Below are 17268 nucleotides of genomic sequence, written 5' to 3'. Positions count from 1 at the left end.
ACCATTTTTGCAGGCCCATAAATTTTCACATCGGTTCCAAAACTTCAGAACTTGGCTATTAGAATCAATTTTCACAGAATAAATTTTAAAGAAGTACCCAGTATATATTATATTGTCACAACAGAAATTTTCTTAATTCTCAATAGTAGAGACATGAGTAAGTTGCATAATACATTAAAATGAAATAGGCATTTTTAGGTTTCTACTCTTATCTTGTATAATATAGGAAGGAAAGGAAATGGGTCCCTGATTTAGGACATGAGTATTTAGTGTCCAGCAATATAATTTGGAAAATCTGTCAAGTCTGATGTGTATGTTGTTCTAAAAAATGCATTAGTTCACTGATTTTTGACAAAATTTGAAATTAGTGACAGACAAAAAATAACACATTTTATTTGCTCTGATTATGTCACAGATAATACTCTTAGCCTGAGTCACAACAAGATAAAGATTATTCTGAACTGTTTTAAAATCATGAATAATACATAATCATGTTTTTTATATTTGATTTGCTCTCTGAGTTTCATTAAGACTTTCACTGTTCCATTTCTTGCAAAATTCCTATTGTTTTGAAATTTACACCAAGCAAAACTTGGAGAGTTTCTTTCTATGAAGAACAGGAAAATATGAACTTTAAATAGATGATACTGAGAACTGCTTGGAAGTCACAGCTCGGATTTTAAGTGGACTAAAATATCAGCAAAGAAATCCTTTCTACAATACAATACACTTTTTATTGCTTACAGAGCATGACATTGATTCTGATACATCTAAAATAGCATCTTACTGTATACAACTGTCTATATTCTAGTGTCTTACCTAGTCACTGTGCATTCTTGAGCAACACAATATTAATTACAGTTCTGGGCTTCAAATACACCAGTTTCATTTGTCATTTGGTTCAACTGTTCATAATTATATACTTCCCAGCTTAAAATTCATGAGTAGTGTAGAAAAGTGAAACAGTCTTTTTGTTAAAGCTGACCAAGCTTTAATTGTGAAATACATGCTCATCTGGCAATCAGGGAAAACCAGGAGAAAGGGGGGCAATATTTGGTGACACAAATAAACAATATTGTTACTTACCTTAATTTAGATACCCTAACTATATGAGAGGAATGCTGAAATGTGAATGCATTGCATGCCAGGCTGAAGCTTTTCCTCTTTGTTTTCCTTCTTTTAGTAAGGAAAAACCCTTAGGGTCAGGTCCTGTTCCCACTGAAGACAAAAGCAGAAGTCTTTGCTGGGGTTCAGGAGCAGGACAGGGACTTTAAAACATTCTTCTTCCCTTTTTTATCTTTCTGTATGAGCTTTTGTTCCTGGAGGCTATGCTGATATGAAGCTTTTAAGATTTCTGGAGTCACAATAGAGGGTTGGAAGGCTTATGCTCCTAATGAAGCTTCATGTTGTCAGCTAATTTATCCGAATTCACTGACCCCAACTTGCCAGTATTATTAAAAAAAAAAAAAGTATTGGATTAACTCTCAACTTAAAAAACAAAGGTAGTTTAAAAATGTATTGTATGCCACTACAGGTACAACCTCTGATCCAAGTTGCATAACTGCCATTCATTTGCTCAGATTTCAGTTCCCACACTCATACTCAAACCTTCTGCTAAAAGAAATTTGCTACACATAAAAAGCTGGTCTTAGCAAACCATTATCCACTGCTGACACCAACATATGTCCCTTTGCATTTCCTGGCCTACCTGTAAAGAAGGCTTCTAAGAGACAACAGTTTTCATTAATCAGGACAGAAAGTAACTATGGCACGTATTCTAAAAGACATTTGTATATTGTTTCTTGCAGATGTTTAATAAAGAAAATTAATATCTCAGAGATTTATTTACAGCTGGAAAATCTTCTCTCTCGTGGTCTATATGTGTATACATGTAACACAGATGCCACAGGTGAAATTACGGTAAACCATGTTTGGTGAGAGTCCTGTTTCCAAAGGGTGCGTCTCACTCACCTGTTTGACTAAGTTGAGATGTGCTTCTGCTCCTTCGAGACACTATGGCAACCACTTTGGCACTAAAGCTGGAACGCCTTTTCTTCCCACCTGTTCCAACCATGCCGACAGCCGTGTCCGACTGACTCCCGTCAATGTGCTCCAGCTTGTACATCTCTCCGCTCACGCTTGTGCTCTTCGTGATTCTCCCTGAAGTCCCCATCCGTCTGCCTTGCATTTTAGGAGTAAATGTACTACAGTTACAAAGTAAAAACAAACGTGTTAATTGGTCTGTGTAACAGCATTTCCAAAAGCCTTTTGTTTTTTTATATCAGTAAATTAATTTTAAGTCTTGATACATTTTCATTTATTTGGTTCACAAGTAAAAGCTTAATTTGATGCTCCTCAGAGTACACCTTTCCAATACTATTGTTTGTTCTCCACTTTTTTGAGGGAAATAAATAAAATTAACGCCTCCCCATGTTTTTCAGAGCGACAGAGAGATATGTAAAAGTTATGTGGAGCCTTCCTGTCTATATCCCCACAATACAGAAACAAAACAGCAATTTTACAACCAGAGAAAATTAACATGGGCCAGTAGTTTAACACATGAATCTTATCAGTACTGTTCACCAAAGCCTTAAGACCTAACAGAAATTAAGATATCATCATCTAAATTTTCATCCTTTTCACAGAGTTAATGTAATATGTAGCATTTCTTAGGTCTTCAGCCTCTCACTTCGTTAAAGGTAAGTGCAATAATCACAGTATGAAGGCAAAATAATTTTGAGGTAAAATACCTAATAAAACACTAGAATTTTCATTAAATGACAGAAAAATGAATCACTGTCAGTTATATTCAAGTTCCTTTAGCTACTGAATTGCATCTGAATGTTTCTATACAAATCCTTTTTCTGCTCCAGTGTACAGAGGCAGGATAAAGTATTCACAAACACGGTTTAGAGAACAGTCTCAAATACGCACAGAACACACTAATACACAGTCCTAGGTCTGCTGTGACCAAGCAATGCCCTAGCTCTAATGGCAATATAAAGTTAGTTGTCAGTCTGTAGAGGCACAGAAATTTAGGCTGTAGCTGGACTCACTTCAGATGCAGTTGTTAAATTAGCTAGGCATGTAGGAAATTCCTTGACCTTGATGATTAGCACATCTACTGGTAACATGCTATTTTAGGAATTTTTTTTCAGTTTTTCAGTATTTTGAAGTCAAATTTGTCAACCAGCAGTCCTGCTGTCTCTCCCATCAAGTTCCCTCCCCAGCAGATGCAATGGCCTGCTCCCACCCCCACTCCCATCTACCCCTCACTGCCTCTTCCCCAGTCAAAATTAGAAAGAGTGAGGTTAGAGGCTTTTTTATGTCATGGCAAGTTTCAGACAGATAGCCAATCAGGCCAGTGAAAAATGAAGGGGTCAATGAGAGAAAAGATGATAACCTGTAACTCCAGTGGATCTGGGCCCTGCTGGAGTTTGAATCAGTCCTGTTCCAAGAAAGGTCCAGCAAAATATAAAAAAGTGCATACCAAAACTATAATTAAAACAGTGCAGCCCTGTTTCACTGGCAGGCACCAGGAGTTATTAATGTGTGACCATAGGTAAGAGCACATAAAAATAGCCAATATTATTTCAAAATGAAGTTGGAAAAGTAAAGTCTTTGAATAGACAACACTTAATCAAAAGATCACTGTCAATCTCTGCATAGGCTTTTAACTATCCTCAGCACTTAGAATCTGCTCCTGTTAAGCGCAGATAAAAAACCACCTATACTATCAAACAGAACAAGCTGCTTCATGAGTTAAAGTATTCAAGAAAACATTTTAGTGGACTACCTGAGGTACAATGAGCTTAAAATAGGTTCTGTCATGTTCCCTCCTGTCCAGAGAAATTTAATTGACTGGCCTATGGGTTTGCAAGGCAAAAATATAAGACATACATATTTTGATGTTTCTGTATACAACTCCTTTGTATTTTGTCACCATTCTCCCTCAGCACACACTCTCACATAAATGTGAGCCCACACACAAACATATTCAATCCTTCTAGGATGCATTTTACGAATTCTTGTTCTTATAGAATGGGAAAAAAACCCCCAACAAAACTCAAAAAATACCATCTTACACACATATATATACAAGTATCAAAGAAAAGGCCTCTAGAGTGATAGAACGTGACTCTGTTAACTGGTTTCTACTCTGGAGCAAGAGACACTTCACTGTTTCAAGAAGAGGGTGGAATCACACAGGGCTCATTTTAAGGGATCCTACTTCCTGCTTTGATTAGACATGGACAACTCCTTTCCACGTGGATAACTTCTTTCCAACAGCACTTGGAATTGGATTTCAGTGACTGTTTCTATATTGCCAACAATGGCCCCTACGCGAAGCTTTCTGTAGCAATTTTGTTCCTATTTTTGAGCCTTGGAGTTGTCAATTCTGTTAATTCTTGAGTCTGTGCATCAATATGTCAGTAAGAGAGGGGAAAGAAAACTGAAAATACTTCTTTTGAGAGCATCTGTTGACATTTGAACTATATTAACACATACTCTGCTGACATACTAATCTATAAACCTATAATTTCCAGCACTAAAATTCAATGGACTATAAAACCTGCCATGCAAATAAAGAATTATTTACCATATTATTGAATTTGCTCTACTGAATTTTAGGTGTTTATGAATATAATAAATACTAAAATCACAACATTTTTATGCCAGCGTTCACCTTTTTTTTTTAAATGTACCTGAAATGGTCTAATCTCACTTTATTTAATACATATTTAGGAGGCAGTGATGTCCATTAACTGAGAAATAATAAAAGAGAGTATTGTAACTTTTGAAAAAAAACCCATTTTTGATGTATGAATTAACTAGTTCAGGGAAAAGTTTCTGAATAATTGAAAAATTGCTATTTTAAAAGACTCATATAAATGTCATTTTTGAGTCTTTGCAACAGGTAGAGGGAAGTAGAAAATTTTTCTTAATAAAAAAAAACCCACAGAAATTTTGATTTCAAATTAATCTTGTACTTGTTTTAACCTTGTAAATATGAAGTCCTACTTTCCTAGGAAATAGGTTCTAGTGTACGAGTATAAAACAGCTATTAATTTGCTAGAAATGGGAATTATGGAATAGGACCAAGGATCCTACAGCTGTCCAATACTTCTTTGTCTCATAACAAAGCAAACAGATTAGGTTTTCCTCGCGTTCATCTAATCCCTGTGCTAGTTTATTATTTTTCATTAACTGAACAGTCTCAAAAGAATGGGCATTTAAAATTCCTCATTCTTATACCATCTACCTTTAGAACACGTTTTACCATTACATTACTGGTGCTCACTTGAAGAAAAAGCTCCTAGCTCACACTCTTGCTTTCTTCACTACTGTTAGAGTTTCATTTGTGAAGCACAAACAAGAAAAGGACCTGCATGAACATATCCCTTGGCACTTTACAGTTTTGATAATAACAAACCTAAATTTTTATTTGGTTTTCCAGACTTGCTGGGATTACTAACACATTCGTTTAAATGCAGATGCAAGTTTCTGCAGGCTTGTGGCTAAAATTGGTAAATTGTTATATTATATTTAAACCTAGTTATCATAGCACAATAAATAAATATTATTTTCTGTAGCAGAATAATGAAAAGTAACATATTTATCAATATAGTCCATTTAGTCATAAATTAATTAATTCACTAAATTTTTATTTTATGATCTTTAGCAATTCTTCTGATGAATAGTTCGGCAAAAGTCTTGTGTTATTTCTAAGAATTTCTAATTACAGTCATAAAAACATAATTGACGCACATATTAAGAATGGTTACAGACAATCTATATGGGCCTGTATATTACTTTACAGATATTCAGCATAGAAAAAGAGTCATTTGATTTTTAACTCTTTTTCTTTTAATTTAAATTTAAGTTAACTTCTAAAGAAAACCTCCCTCTAACCCCAGCAAGAGCAGTGGGGTCACACACTACCCCCAGATTCCTGCATCAGCAGGGAAGACACTGCTCCCTCCACCAAGAGAAAAATACTTATATTTCCTGACAAAGACTTATGCAGTTGAGGCAGATCCCATCTAAAGTTGTATCTGAACTACACAAGGCAACATCAAGACTGTATTCATATGTCAGCCATCAGAATTCTGAAAGAAAGCAACATATTCAGTTTTGCAAGCTGCCCCTACCTGAAAGTTGTACCTGTGGGAATGAAGAACGAGCTATTAAGACAAAAAACTTAATCAAAGAGTAGTCTGAGTTGCGAACTAGCATAAAAATTAACCCCAAAACAAATTTGATAAGATAAGCATGCTACAAGAGCATTGTGGATTATACTTGGTTGGTACAGCACACACAACTATACAGAACTGAAATCAAGCCAAGTACCTGTATTAAATCATTATTTATCTTTCTGTGTTCAAATAACTACTATATATGTATTCAAGATCCATAAAAGCATACTGAACAAAAAAATTGGTATATAGATATACACTCAGTATCTCTCAGTAATTACATAAAATATCTGCACACTGCACCTGAAAAAGACAGACAGTAAGACAGTGGTAGGAAAGCTAGAAAAATACTTGTCCATACACTCACCTATGTAATATCTGGAAGTATATCCTTTCACAGAAAATATCTGAAATGGTTAGCCATTGCTAAAATTACAGAATTTCCTTCATTCTCTTAGAATTACTGATGATGTATAAAAAAATACTTTAGGTGTTTATTTTCATGAGCCCTTATTTTTACTCCACCCGTTTTCCCAATAATGCAAGCCATGAGTAAATAAATGATGCCCTGTATTCCTTGCTGTGTAGATGATGTTGTAAATTCTTTGCAGACAGTTGCAGCAACTTGAATCTTTCAGCAGAATCCCTGGCCCCCACCAGCACAAGCTGCTGCGCTCCCCCTCTCTCCTGCTGAATGCAGCATCACGTACTAACTCATAGCCTCTGTGGCACCCTCTTGCAATGAGGTAGCTCATGAATACTAATAATCTCCTCAACACATAATAGCTCTGGGCCAAAGGGAAGATGTTTTTATAATGAGAAACATTACATTTCTGAAAATAAGTGTCTTGTTATTAGTATTATATGATATATAATCAATAAATACGAACACCTAATCACTTACCTACAAATTTCTCTGTCATTCCAAGAAAGTATTTATATTTTATATTATATGATATATAACATTTGCTGCAAGCTAAATTACTGTACAATTTTTACTAAATACTTATAAATATTCATTAGCATTTAATAAATTAATTGAAACACGGTGCTTTAAAAACCAAAGGACAAACATATATTCTATATTATAATTCTCTCTAATTAATCAAAAAAAATTTTAGACCACTATCAAATAATTTTGTACAGTCTGTACCAACTGGAACTACATACTGATTTAACGTGCACATTGATCATATATTAGATTGTCCTAGGGTGAAATTTGTCCTATGAAATAGCTGTTAGAATCACAAAACCCGCCTTGCTTCTGCTGTCAAGTCACCGTATTAGAGTCCTATTGGTGTATTAAGATATTTGAAGATCAGTAATTTGTGAGGCTTATCTGTTGTTGACAATATTCTTATATTGCATGGAAGTGCCACTGAGAGCTGCTCCCTCTGGGGTGACACATCCCCAGCCCCACTGTGCTCAATGTGCAAACTCTCACTGAGGTAAGGGCGGGGGAAGATTTTGTTACAGCAGCTTCCTCTGGGAGCTTAACTGGTTAAAATCCTACTTTGGAAGATCAGGGAATTTCCATATTGGAAGTCAGTATATCAGAATATGGGTTGTGAAAATGCTTTTCTCAGGAGAACAGTGAGAACTGAATTGTGCCAGCTTCACAGCTCTGACAGATTTCTACTTTTTAAACTTGAAAAACTAACATTTCTCCATGAAACGAAAGAATAACAATCCAGGATGTAAGTCTGAACACTACAGAAGATAAGCAGATTTTAACTATTTTCCAAGCAAAAGATAAGCAGATTTTTATTATTTGCCATGAACCTTTCAAGGTAGTTTATGTTCTCTGAAACAAGCAGAGCAGCTGTCTGTGTATGTGGGAGCCTGTGTGTCTGCCTGCACATACCCAAGGCATCACCAGCCTGAAGCCAACTAATGACACAAATCATAAAATGAAACCAACACAAAAGCAGCCACCCCAGGGGCACTGCTCAGGGTTAACTACTGCTATTAAAGCTGATGGGGAAAGGCTCATGTGAATCAAAGGGCAAACAGCTCAGGTGACCCAAACTTGACTGCATATAGCCCTTTATATTTTATGTTAAAGTGTTCCAAATATAGAAAGGAGGTAAATGTTAAATCTGTATCAAGATAATAGATATGGGGGGGGGGGGGGCGGGGTGTATGACAAATACAAAAATGTGTAGCTCAGTACTGAAGGAAGCTTTCTTGAGTACCAAGAAAGCTGAATTCACCAGTTTTTCTTTCTTTGCTTGACACTCAGAAGTAATGTTTTTTTCCCTTCTGTTTTTTTTCTCTCTAAAGCACGAGGTGCTGAAGTACCTGTGGTCTTGCTGCTCTTCATGTAAAAAATGCTACATCATTGATATTAAATAGATTGCTCACTGCTCCTTTTCAAAAGTAAATAATGGCAACAGGCAATACCAACAAAATATGAAATGCAGGAGAAACTGAAACTAAATGGGACAGTGCAAGGTCAGGGCTAACAAAAAAATGCAGATAAATTTTTTAAAAATATAGTAAACTGAGGTGAAGGTAAAGCAAGGGAGAAGTACTCTGACATCTAAGCCATAGCTAAAACTATTTTCCTACATTTCTTCAATCTAAAAATAAAAAAAATACTGCTTGTTTAAAATATTAGCATAATGTCCTTAAACTAAAAGTTTAGGGATTACATTTCATCTTTATCAACTGTGGTAATTAAATGAAAAACCAATTAAAATAATTTTTCCATCTTTTTCAAATTGTTAAGAAGGACTGCTGGTGATGTGGCAGCTTCTTTGAAAGAGGAAACATAATTAGATAATTAAAAATGCAGAAGCAATGCTCTGTAGTACATTTTTCATGTACAGATGTTCTGAAGGGATTAAAGACTCCATCTCTCTCCCTCTCTGACAGATACACAAAGCAGTTTATAATGATGGATTTTCAAAAATCATTATCTTTAGATAATGAATAATTAGAACATTAATTACTCTGGCTTCACCTTGGTGTTGTACATAAATGACCTCAGAACTAGGAGTTTCCATCGGTAATGTACTCTTTGGGGATAAAGAAGATACATTATACTTTTTAAGCGCTTATCTAAGATGTTTTCATTTATGTTGCCTTCATGGTAATAATTTGGAGGCTACTGCCTTCTATTTCCCCCTGAAAAAAGCAAAAGTTGTGGCTTGGGTTACATCAGAGTGCCTGTTCTTGCCCCAAGACAGGTCACCTGAGCAGCAATATTAACTAATCACAGCATATGCTCAATGTGTTTCTCTCTTCAATGAATCTGGGAAGTGCACAGTTAACGAAACTTTTTTGCCGTTCAGTTTTTAGCTGCAGTGATTTGGATAATCAGAAACAAAGTAGGATTGGCAATTTACTTCAAGTGTTGCAGTGGATGCTTGCACTGTGGAGATTTCAGACAAAAATTATCTTGCCTGTTATCTGTATCTATTCTGTTTGTCAAACATGAAAAATTTAAGAAGAAATTTTCAATGTCTGATTTCTTCCCATGGTCGAATTTCTGTTTTTATCTGTTCTAAGTTCCGTCTGATATACCATGGCAGATTCCCTGGCCTTTTTGAAGGAAATTACAAGAAACAAAACAAAACAAAGGCCAAAACCAACAACAAAACCAAAACTATAAATTCACTTCGAGAAGAGGCTAGTGCCTGACTGAAAGATTCCAATAAGGTGGAATTCCAGTTCTATTTCCTTCTATTTGGCACAAACAGAGTACCTGCCAATTCTTTTGATTACCTGTCAATTTGGCAAAACAACCTCTTAAGTCATACCTCTCATGTTAAGAGATTTCAAAGAGATCAACTGTTAAGATACGAGGAAACTTTCTTGTTACAAAGTGACATTGCACTCATTCACAGGCCTTGTTGCTAAATTGTACATTTCCTGAATATTATCATTTTGCCTCCAGGTCAGAGGCAGAAAGTCAGTATTTCCCAGGAATTGCACCTCTTGCCTACTCTGCATTTGGGAGAAATTAGCTAGACTGTCCAGGATGCAGGGAGGCATGATGCAAGTTTGTTGGTCATCAGGCTAAAGACAAAGTCACCTGACTGGAATACAAAGAGAATAATGGACAATAATCCCTGGAAGGAAAGAGTTCACAATGATACTGAAGTAGAAAGAGAATAAGAAAACTGAGGAATAAATTCTTTTTATCACTCTATCTGAAAACAAAACAGTTCCTAAAAATTCCTGTGGAAACTGAACAAAAGAAATCTTTTCAATGTCCCATCAGAAGTATTTATTATATTATGACTCCCCAAAAGATGTTTGGTTTATCATTTGTAGCCACAAAACATGGAGTATCCTCTCTGCTTTTGCAGAGGAAGATTTTTCATGTGCCATCATACCATTTTGCTTTGTGAACTCAACGACCATGCAACCATGCAATCTCTTACTCTGTCACTGGGTTTAACAAACCAGAACCTTAAAGAATCATGTGTGAGTTCTGCTCCAAACATCCTACATGATGGGGATGCTGAATCCACAGTATCAAGACACAATAAACTCCTGTGCAACAGGCAGCATATGACCACCAACAAAAACATGTCTGAAATGACTTGTCATTAAAAATCAAATAAAAACTATGGGGCAGAGAGTAATTTCCCAGAGCAGTAATAAACTAGGCAAGCAAGAAGACCATTCTTTATCTTTCTACAATTCCTGCCTCATTCGCTAAACAAGTTTAGAGAAGGCTTTATCCCTATGGCTTTGCCTCAAAATCTTGATCAGGCTTTTTTCTATGTAAATACTCTTTTTTTTTTTCTTGCAAAAATTAATACCATCCTGAAGCTTTTAAAAAGTCCTCCTTCATTTATCAGTTTTAATGACAGCTACAAAACAATTACCTCTTAGTCCTTGCTAACCCTGCTAAGGAACTTGCAATAACTACAAATTTCATTTTGCACTGTTATAAAAATGTATCATCTTTCAACACCTGCAATGTTTGTTCTTATATTCATGTTTCTCTATTTTAATTGTTGCATTTTAAGCAAAGCAGCAGTTGTACTATTGTTACTCAACACAGTTACATGAAGACTGAGAAGTTTTCCATCAGCTCGAGCTTTTGGTGTACATAAAAACTAGACAAGGAGTTTAAATTTTTGTTTAAAATACCTCTCTGTGTTGGCAAAGATAATTTACTCCTCTGGGAGAAAGTTGAATTAAGATATGCACACACAGGAGTCTCCCTGTTTTTAAATAAAGACATGAACTGAAATTCTTTTTAAACCCAGATTTAAAATGTTACCATTACACCAATGTGTTCCACAATGTTATTAATAATTATTAAAAGTATATTCATGTAAAAATGTATCACTACCTTGAGAGTAGACTTGTTAAGAGTTTCATGGGTTTCACTTTCCTGTGAAATTCACTTTATTTTTTGGCTTATGAATTTCCAATCCAGAAAAAGACTGTTATTTGTACATTTTAATAAAAATGAAATAATGCATTGTAAATATATGAATTACTTTATTTAGTGTAGACTAGTTCTTGTATCTATATTTCTTTTTTAGAAAGGAGGAATTCCAATTTACATAGAAGAGGTAGGATTTCATACTTATGAGAAATATAGCCTAATCATCCTAAAAATCTTACACATGAAAATTGCAGTATCTACAATTTGTCATGAGAAAGAAATACCCAGGTCAATAAATACTCTTAAGTCAAGTTAAATTTGCAGAGATAGAATTTAAAAAATAAATTGGAACTTAGTATTTTGACCATTAAAAATGGAAACTTCAGAAAAGAGAACAACAGCATTATGTCTCCAAAGCCATGCCAGTTCACAAGAAGAAAAGAAACACGTAACTTTTCAATGAGCACCATTGCACTGGAGCTTTGACAGCTGATTAAAAACAAATCATATTGAAGCATTGATTCTGGTGATCCATAGCCCAGCTGATAAATTGCAACTGCAGCCATCTATAAGTTTGCAAGACCTTAGCTATGCAGGCTTTGAAGTAGGTATAATATGGAAGATAAATAGCAAATGAGAACTTGGTTCAAGATTCTTTAGAAATGTGACAACTGAAAAGGTTGATCTGATTCATAAGTGAATAGATATGCAGCAGAATTCATAATTTCTGCTACTGCTGCAGGTATGTAACTGACTCTGTGGTGCTTTAGGCCTGAGATCTATGGAACAGATCTTCCACAGTGATGCTTTGAAATGCTGCACATGGCAGAATTTAAGCAGCAACCCAGGAAACACCCTTCACTTTGAAAATGCCATTTATTTGAGGACCAGCTTTCAATGTGATGCAGAGTGGTACTGCCACACCACAGTCTGTGCAGCTGTGGAGATTTGTAGCTGATAGGATCCAGCTCTTCAACTATTGCTAACATCTATTTGTGAGCAAGAGAGCCAGCTCAGCCCGCTGCCAGAGCACTGTGATCAGTTACCTGATGGCACACAGCTAGGCATGCACGAGGCATGCAGGGGCTTGGGTTTTTTAAGTCTGCTTTGCAGTTCCACAGCACATACAGCACACAAGATGATCTACTATTTCCTCTAGTATGACACCCTGAAGGCTATCAGAATCCAAAAATGAGAAACCACCTTGATTCCAAGTACATGATGACTCCTTTGCCAGACAAGGATCTGAGTTGATAACACCTTGACTAATTAAAATAATGTTTATTTTTATACAGAATACCAGTACTGAGAACTATAAACCCTAGGAATACCCAATTTTACCTAGTATACACAAACAGATCCCTCTTATGCTAGGCTCCAGCACAGCATAATCCACTGCAAATTTATACAGCTCAATCCTTTCTTTATATAATGTGAACTTTCCCTTACACTGGTTCGTTAAGAATATGGGATCAAACATAGGCAGCATACAAAAGCTCTGTTATACTCCACACATTTTCGGGATCTTCTCCCAGGGTTAGATAATGAGTGTGGCATAGTGAATATCCTCCACAAAGCCAGTCTGAAATTACTTGTGAATGTGTTCCCATTTTCCAGATGATTTACTTTTATTGATGAATAGGCTTTAGTGTTCTGTTGTTGCCTCCACTAGTTCTGTTTGCAATATATATATCAATAATTAAAAGATTTTACATTTCATTTTTTTCATGAAAATAAAGTATCTTGACTACACCCTTAGTCACTGTAGCACAAATTCAATATAAGGACTTTAATTACTTTTGTAATTAACATGAAATGAACCAGTTTCTTTATTTCAACACAGACCTCAGTCTCATCAAATGCATGAAAAACCTTGGTGTGTTGTTTTCCTTCACTGTTATGACATGAAGTAGAAGTTTTCCTAGCTGGCTCTGTGGTGCAGTGCTGCCACATTTTAGTGAATCAGTGTGCTGGGAAGGGTGGTTGCAGCCCTGGTCTAAAGAGAGGGTGGGAGAAGGAGTGAACAACTGTATCGCACCAGTCACATCACAGACATTTATGATGAAACAAGCAGCATTACTGGGAAACCTGAGAAAATGTCAGAAGATCCTTCAGACTCTCTCTAGCCCCTCACCACTATAAATTGTATCAAACTACCTTCAATGTACTACATGGGAGGATAGAAAAACTCTGGAAAATCCATCTCCAATCCAGAGAATGGCTTCTGGCTACATCACCTTGAGAGATCTGCAACTCAGCACTGCTGTTTGTCCTCAGTGGGATGGCAAACCTCCAATCACTTCCCCTGGCTCCAAACTAAAGACTCTGAGCATTTTGTGCAAGAGAACACCATAATAAGCAGCATGAAATGAAAATCTGAAAGAGTCACAGAACAGGTGAAGCTGGAGGACACTTTTGGGGATTGCAAGGTCCAGCTCTCCTGCATAATGCAGGTGTGATAAGAGCAGGTTGCACAAGGCCATGTCTATTTGGGGTTTGGATATCCCCAGATATTAGGACTGTGCAAAATCTCTGCATCACCTGTTCCAGTGTTTAATAAACTTTGCAGAAAAAATGTTTTTCTCATGTCTTAGTGTGATTTGCCTTATATCAGTTTGTGCTCATCCTCTGAGAAGAGTCTGGCCTTTTTTCTCCAGTCCCTCTCTGCAGGCATTTATGGTAAGATCTCCCTTAAGCCTTCTCTGCTCCAGGGTGGACACTCAGCTCTCTTGGCCTCTCCTTGTATGACAGACCCTCCAATCCCTTCACCATCTTCATGGCCCCCTGCTGGACACATTCCAGTGGCTCCATGTCTCTTGTACTGGGAAGATCCTTTTCCCTTTTTGAAGACAGTAGTGATGATTTTTCTTCCAGTCTTCAAGAACATCCCCTGAGTGCCACGTTCCAAAGATTATTGACTGGCATCAATTATTAACTGGCATCAATGACATCAGTCAACACCAGCTCATTTAGTATTCATGGATACATCTTGTCACGTGCCAATAACCTGTACATGTCCAGTTTATTTAAATGTTCCTTGATCAGATCATGGTCTGCTGCATCCTTGCTCCAGACTTTCTCTCCAGTCACCAGTGCTCTACAGAAACTTCCTGGATTACTTTTGCCCCACTGCATGGCTCAGCCATCAGATACCAGGATGGTTTAAGTTCTCCATGAGAACCAGAACGTACAATTGGAGGAAGGCTTCATCTAATTCCTCTTCCTGATCAGAAAGTCCGTAGCAGATACCCAGAATATCATGATATTGGTTGGGCCTCTAATCCTGACCTATAAACTCTCAGCTGGTTCATCACCCATCTCTAGGCAGAGCTCCCTGCATATTCTGCTCTCTCACACAAAGAGCTTGCTATCCTTCCTTGCTATCCTTCCTTGCTATCCTGCCCTGTGCTTCCATGGATTGAAGACTCCAGTAATATGAGCTATCCCACCATGTCTCTGTGACCATGATGAGACCATAGCCCTGCAGCTGCACAACAAACCTCTAACTCATCCTGCTTGTTCCCCCTGCTTTAGAGCACAGGCCATCTGGAGAGACACACACTTCTGCTGATTTCCTAAAAAAGGTATTAGAGCTTTCCCTAAATGCTCTTCTCTCAACCACATTCTTTTTCGTGTCCATACGCTCTGGGTGGCTCCTCCCTGCCCTGTTCTGTTGTTTATGAGGTCCTGGCTGTCTCCATCTCTCTGCAGCCATTGCCTAACAATCCATCAGCCACTTCCTCACCTGATCACAAATCATCATTTCTCCACTCCAACGTTCCTGTTTTAAGGCTCAAGCGTACTGGAGTTAAGTGTCAGTGCACCAAAAGAACAACAGCTACACAAAAGTTGTATATTCTGTTCTGGAAATCAGGGAAGAAAATGTTTATCAGGTAGAGTTCAACAGCACAAGCTTCAGTGACATACAGAGAACATAAATCCCAAAAACCATATATGAGGCTGTGATACAAGCCCTTTCAGTGGCATTGCATAACATGTGACATAAATTAAAACTGGTTTAAATCCACTGTTACAACTCATTACATTATCCTCTTTCCTTGATAAGCTCACATAAAATATTTTAATTACAGTTAAGTATTCAATTTTTAAAAGTGTGTAAAAATAGATTAAAATTTGGCACAGACATAATGATATTATATCACACATTGATCAAGATAAAACCCATAATTCTTAATAGGATGTGGTTTTCAAATTTAAAATGAGAGATAACAGTAATATTCCTAATGCAGGGGCAATTTGTTTGAAATCCAGATACAGCGAGACAAATTCACCTTAAAACAAGTTATTTAGTCTTTCATAAATTTAGCAGATTTTATTAAATCCGAGTCAAGTGAAACACCTTATGGTAGCTTGTTATTCCTCTAAAACAGAAACCTGCACCTCACCTTTACCATGCAGGACAGTTCCCTACTTAACAGCACCAGGTAGTCCAGGTATCTTTGCATCAACAGGCTACAAATAAAAAGTGATGCAATCTGTCATCATTTTTAATTAAGTCAGCAAACGCCTTTCCTTGTTTGATCAAGCCCATATGGTGCTGATCAATCATTATGGGTTCTTACTTATCAATCATTTGCATGAAACCATGAAAAAATTTCCTTCTGCTTCACTTAGGATGCAAGAAATGTTTCAGAGACATACACAGTAACATCTCCAACACATGCAGGCACAAAGTACTGCGTGACTGTATTATGAATGCATAAAGCCCGTGATTGATGAAACCAAATCTCCATATAGAAGGACTAGTAATTTGGATTCGCTCATCAAATACACACCAACTCCAAACTCACAAATCTGATTCTGATTCAAATCAAAAGTCTCAGAACTTCTTGTTCACACCCCAAAAATTCCTGGTATTTTTTTCTGCAGTTCCAACTAGAGAGCACAGCAGTTAATCAGACCTCCCAGGACAGTAACAAGAAAGAGTTTGGAATAATTTCATATACAGAGTAGCTTATCCACACAAAGCCATTTGTTAAAAAATATACCTGAAAATGCCACACAAATTAGAAAGCAAGAATCTATTGTATATACTTATATTTAGGACTTGCATCAATCACTTCAGGTTACTAATTGGCACTCCAGGCTATTCTTGAAGGTAGGGATACTTGTTGAATGACTTCATTTAGTGAAATGGCTAGAACTGAGCCATCCTCTGAGTTTCTGTATGCTTACTAGGTTCATCTCTAGAACATATCTGGAGAACTGAAGTAGGTGCATAAAGAAGGCAGTCCAATGAACTCTGTACTTAAATGTAACATTGCGCTCACACAGCTGCCATGGCCACTGGCCTGACACACTTCCAAATGAAGATGATGCTGGACAGGTGGTTTCAGAATGGCAACAACATTTAGACAAAAAATGCTACCCTTCCTGCTCAACCATGCCACCCCATCCTAAACCATCCTGCTTGATATATGTTAACACTGGGTTCTTTGGAGGCAGAAATAAAATTTGGATTTCAAATTACTAAGCAAACTTGAACTTAAAACTTCTAATTCCTTGACCTTTACCAAACATTAGTAATGAGAAAAAGAATCCTTTTAATCTTAAATGTCAAAATATAAAGCAATCAATCTAAACAAGTCATCTAGGGTTTCTTCAACAATTAAAGCTAGAAAAGGATGATTCCTCTGACTTTGACACCTGTCTGAAGGTGAGGTGAACCATCCAAGATAGCAGAGGTTTTCTTCTTTT

The 17268-nt window shown here is 36.7% G+C and overlaps 1 protein-coding gene across 2 annotated transcripts in view; it reads right to left on the bottom strand.

Annotated features, from left to right (window-relative positions):
- Window positions 1-17268, bottom strand: part of RIMS1 (regulating synaptic membrane exocytosis 1) — a 298872-nt gene that overhangs the window by 37133 nt on the left and 244471 nt on the right. For both annotated transcript variants that reach the window (XM_063389461.1, XM_063389463.1), the window contains one exon: window positions 1972-2204. In XM_063389461.1, the coding sequence (XP_063245531.1) occupies window positions 1972-2204 (233 nt within the window). The remainder of the gene's footprint in view (window positions 1-1971; window positions 2205-17268) is intronic.

The sequence above is a fragment of the Prinia subflava genome, chromosome 2, assembly GCF_021018805.1.
Source record: "Prinia subflava isolate CZ2003 ecotype Zambia chromosome 2, Cam_Psub_1.2, whole genome shotgun sequence".
Taxonomy (NCBI): domain Eukaryota; kingdom Metazoa; phylum Chordata; class Aves; order Passeriformes; family Cisticolidae; genus Prinia; species Prinia subflava.
Note: the sequence above shows the minus strand (reverse complement) of the source record. Positions and strands in the feature narration are given on the sequence as shown.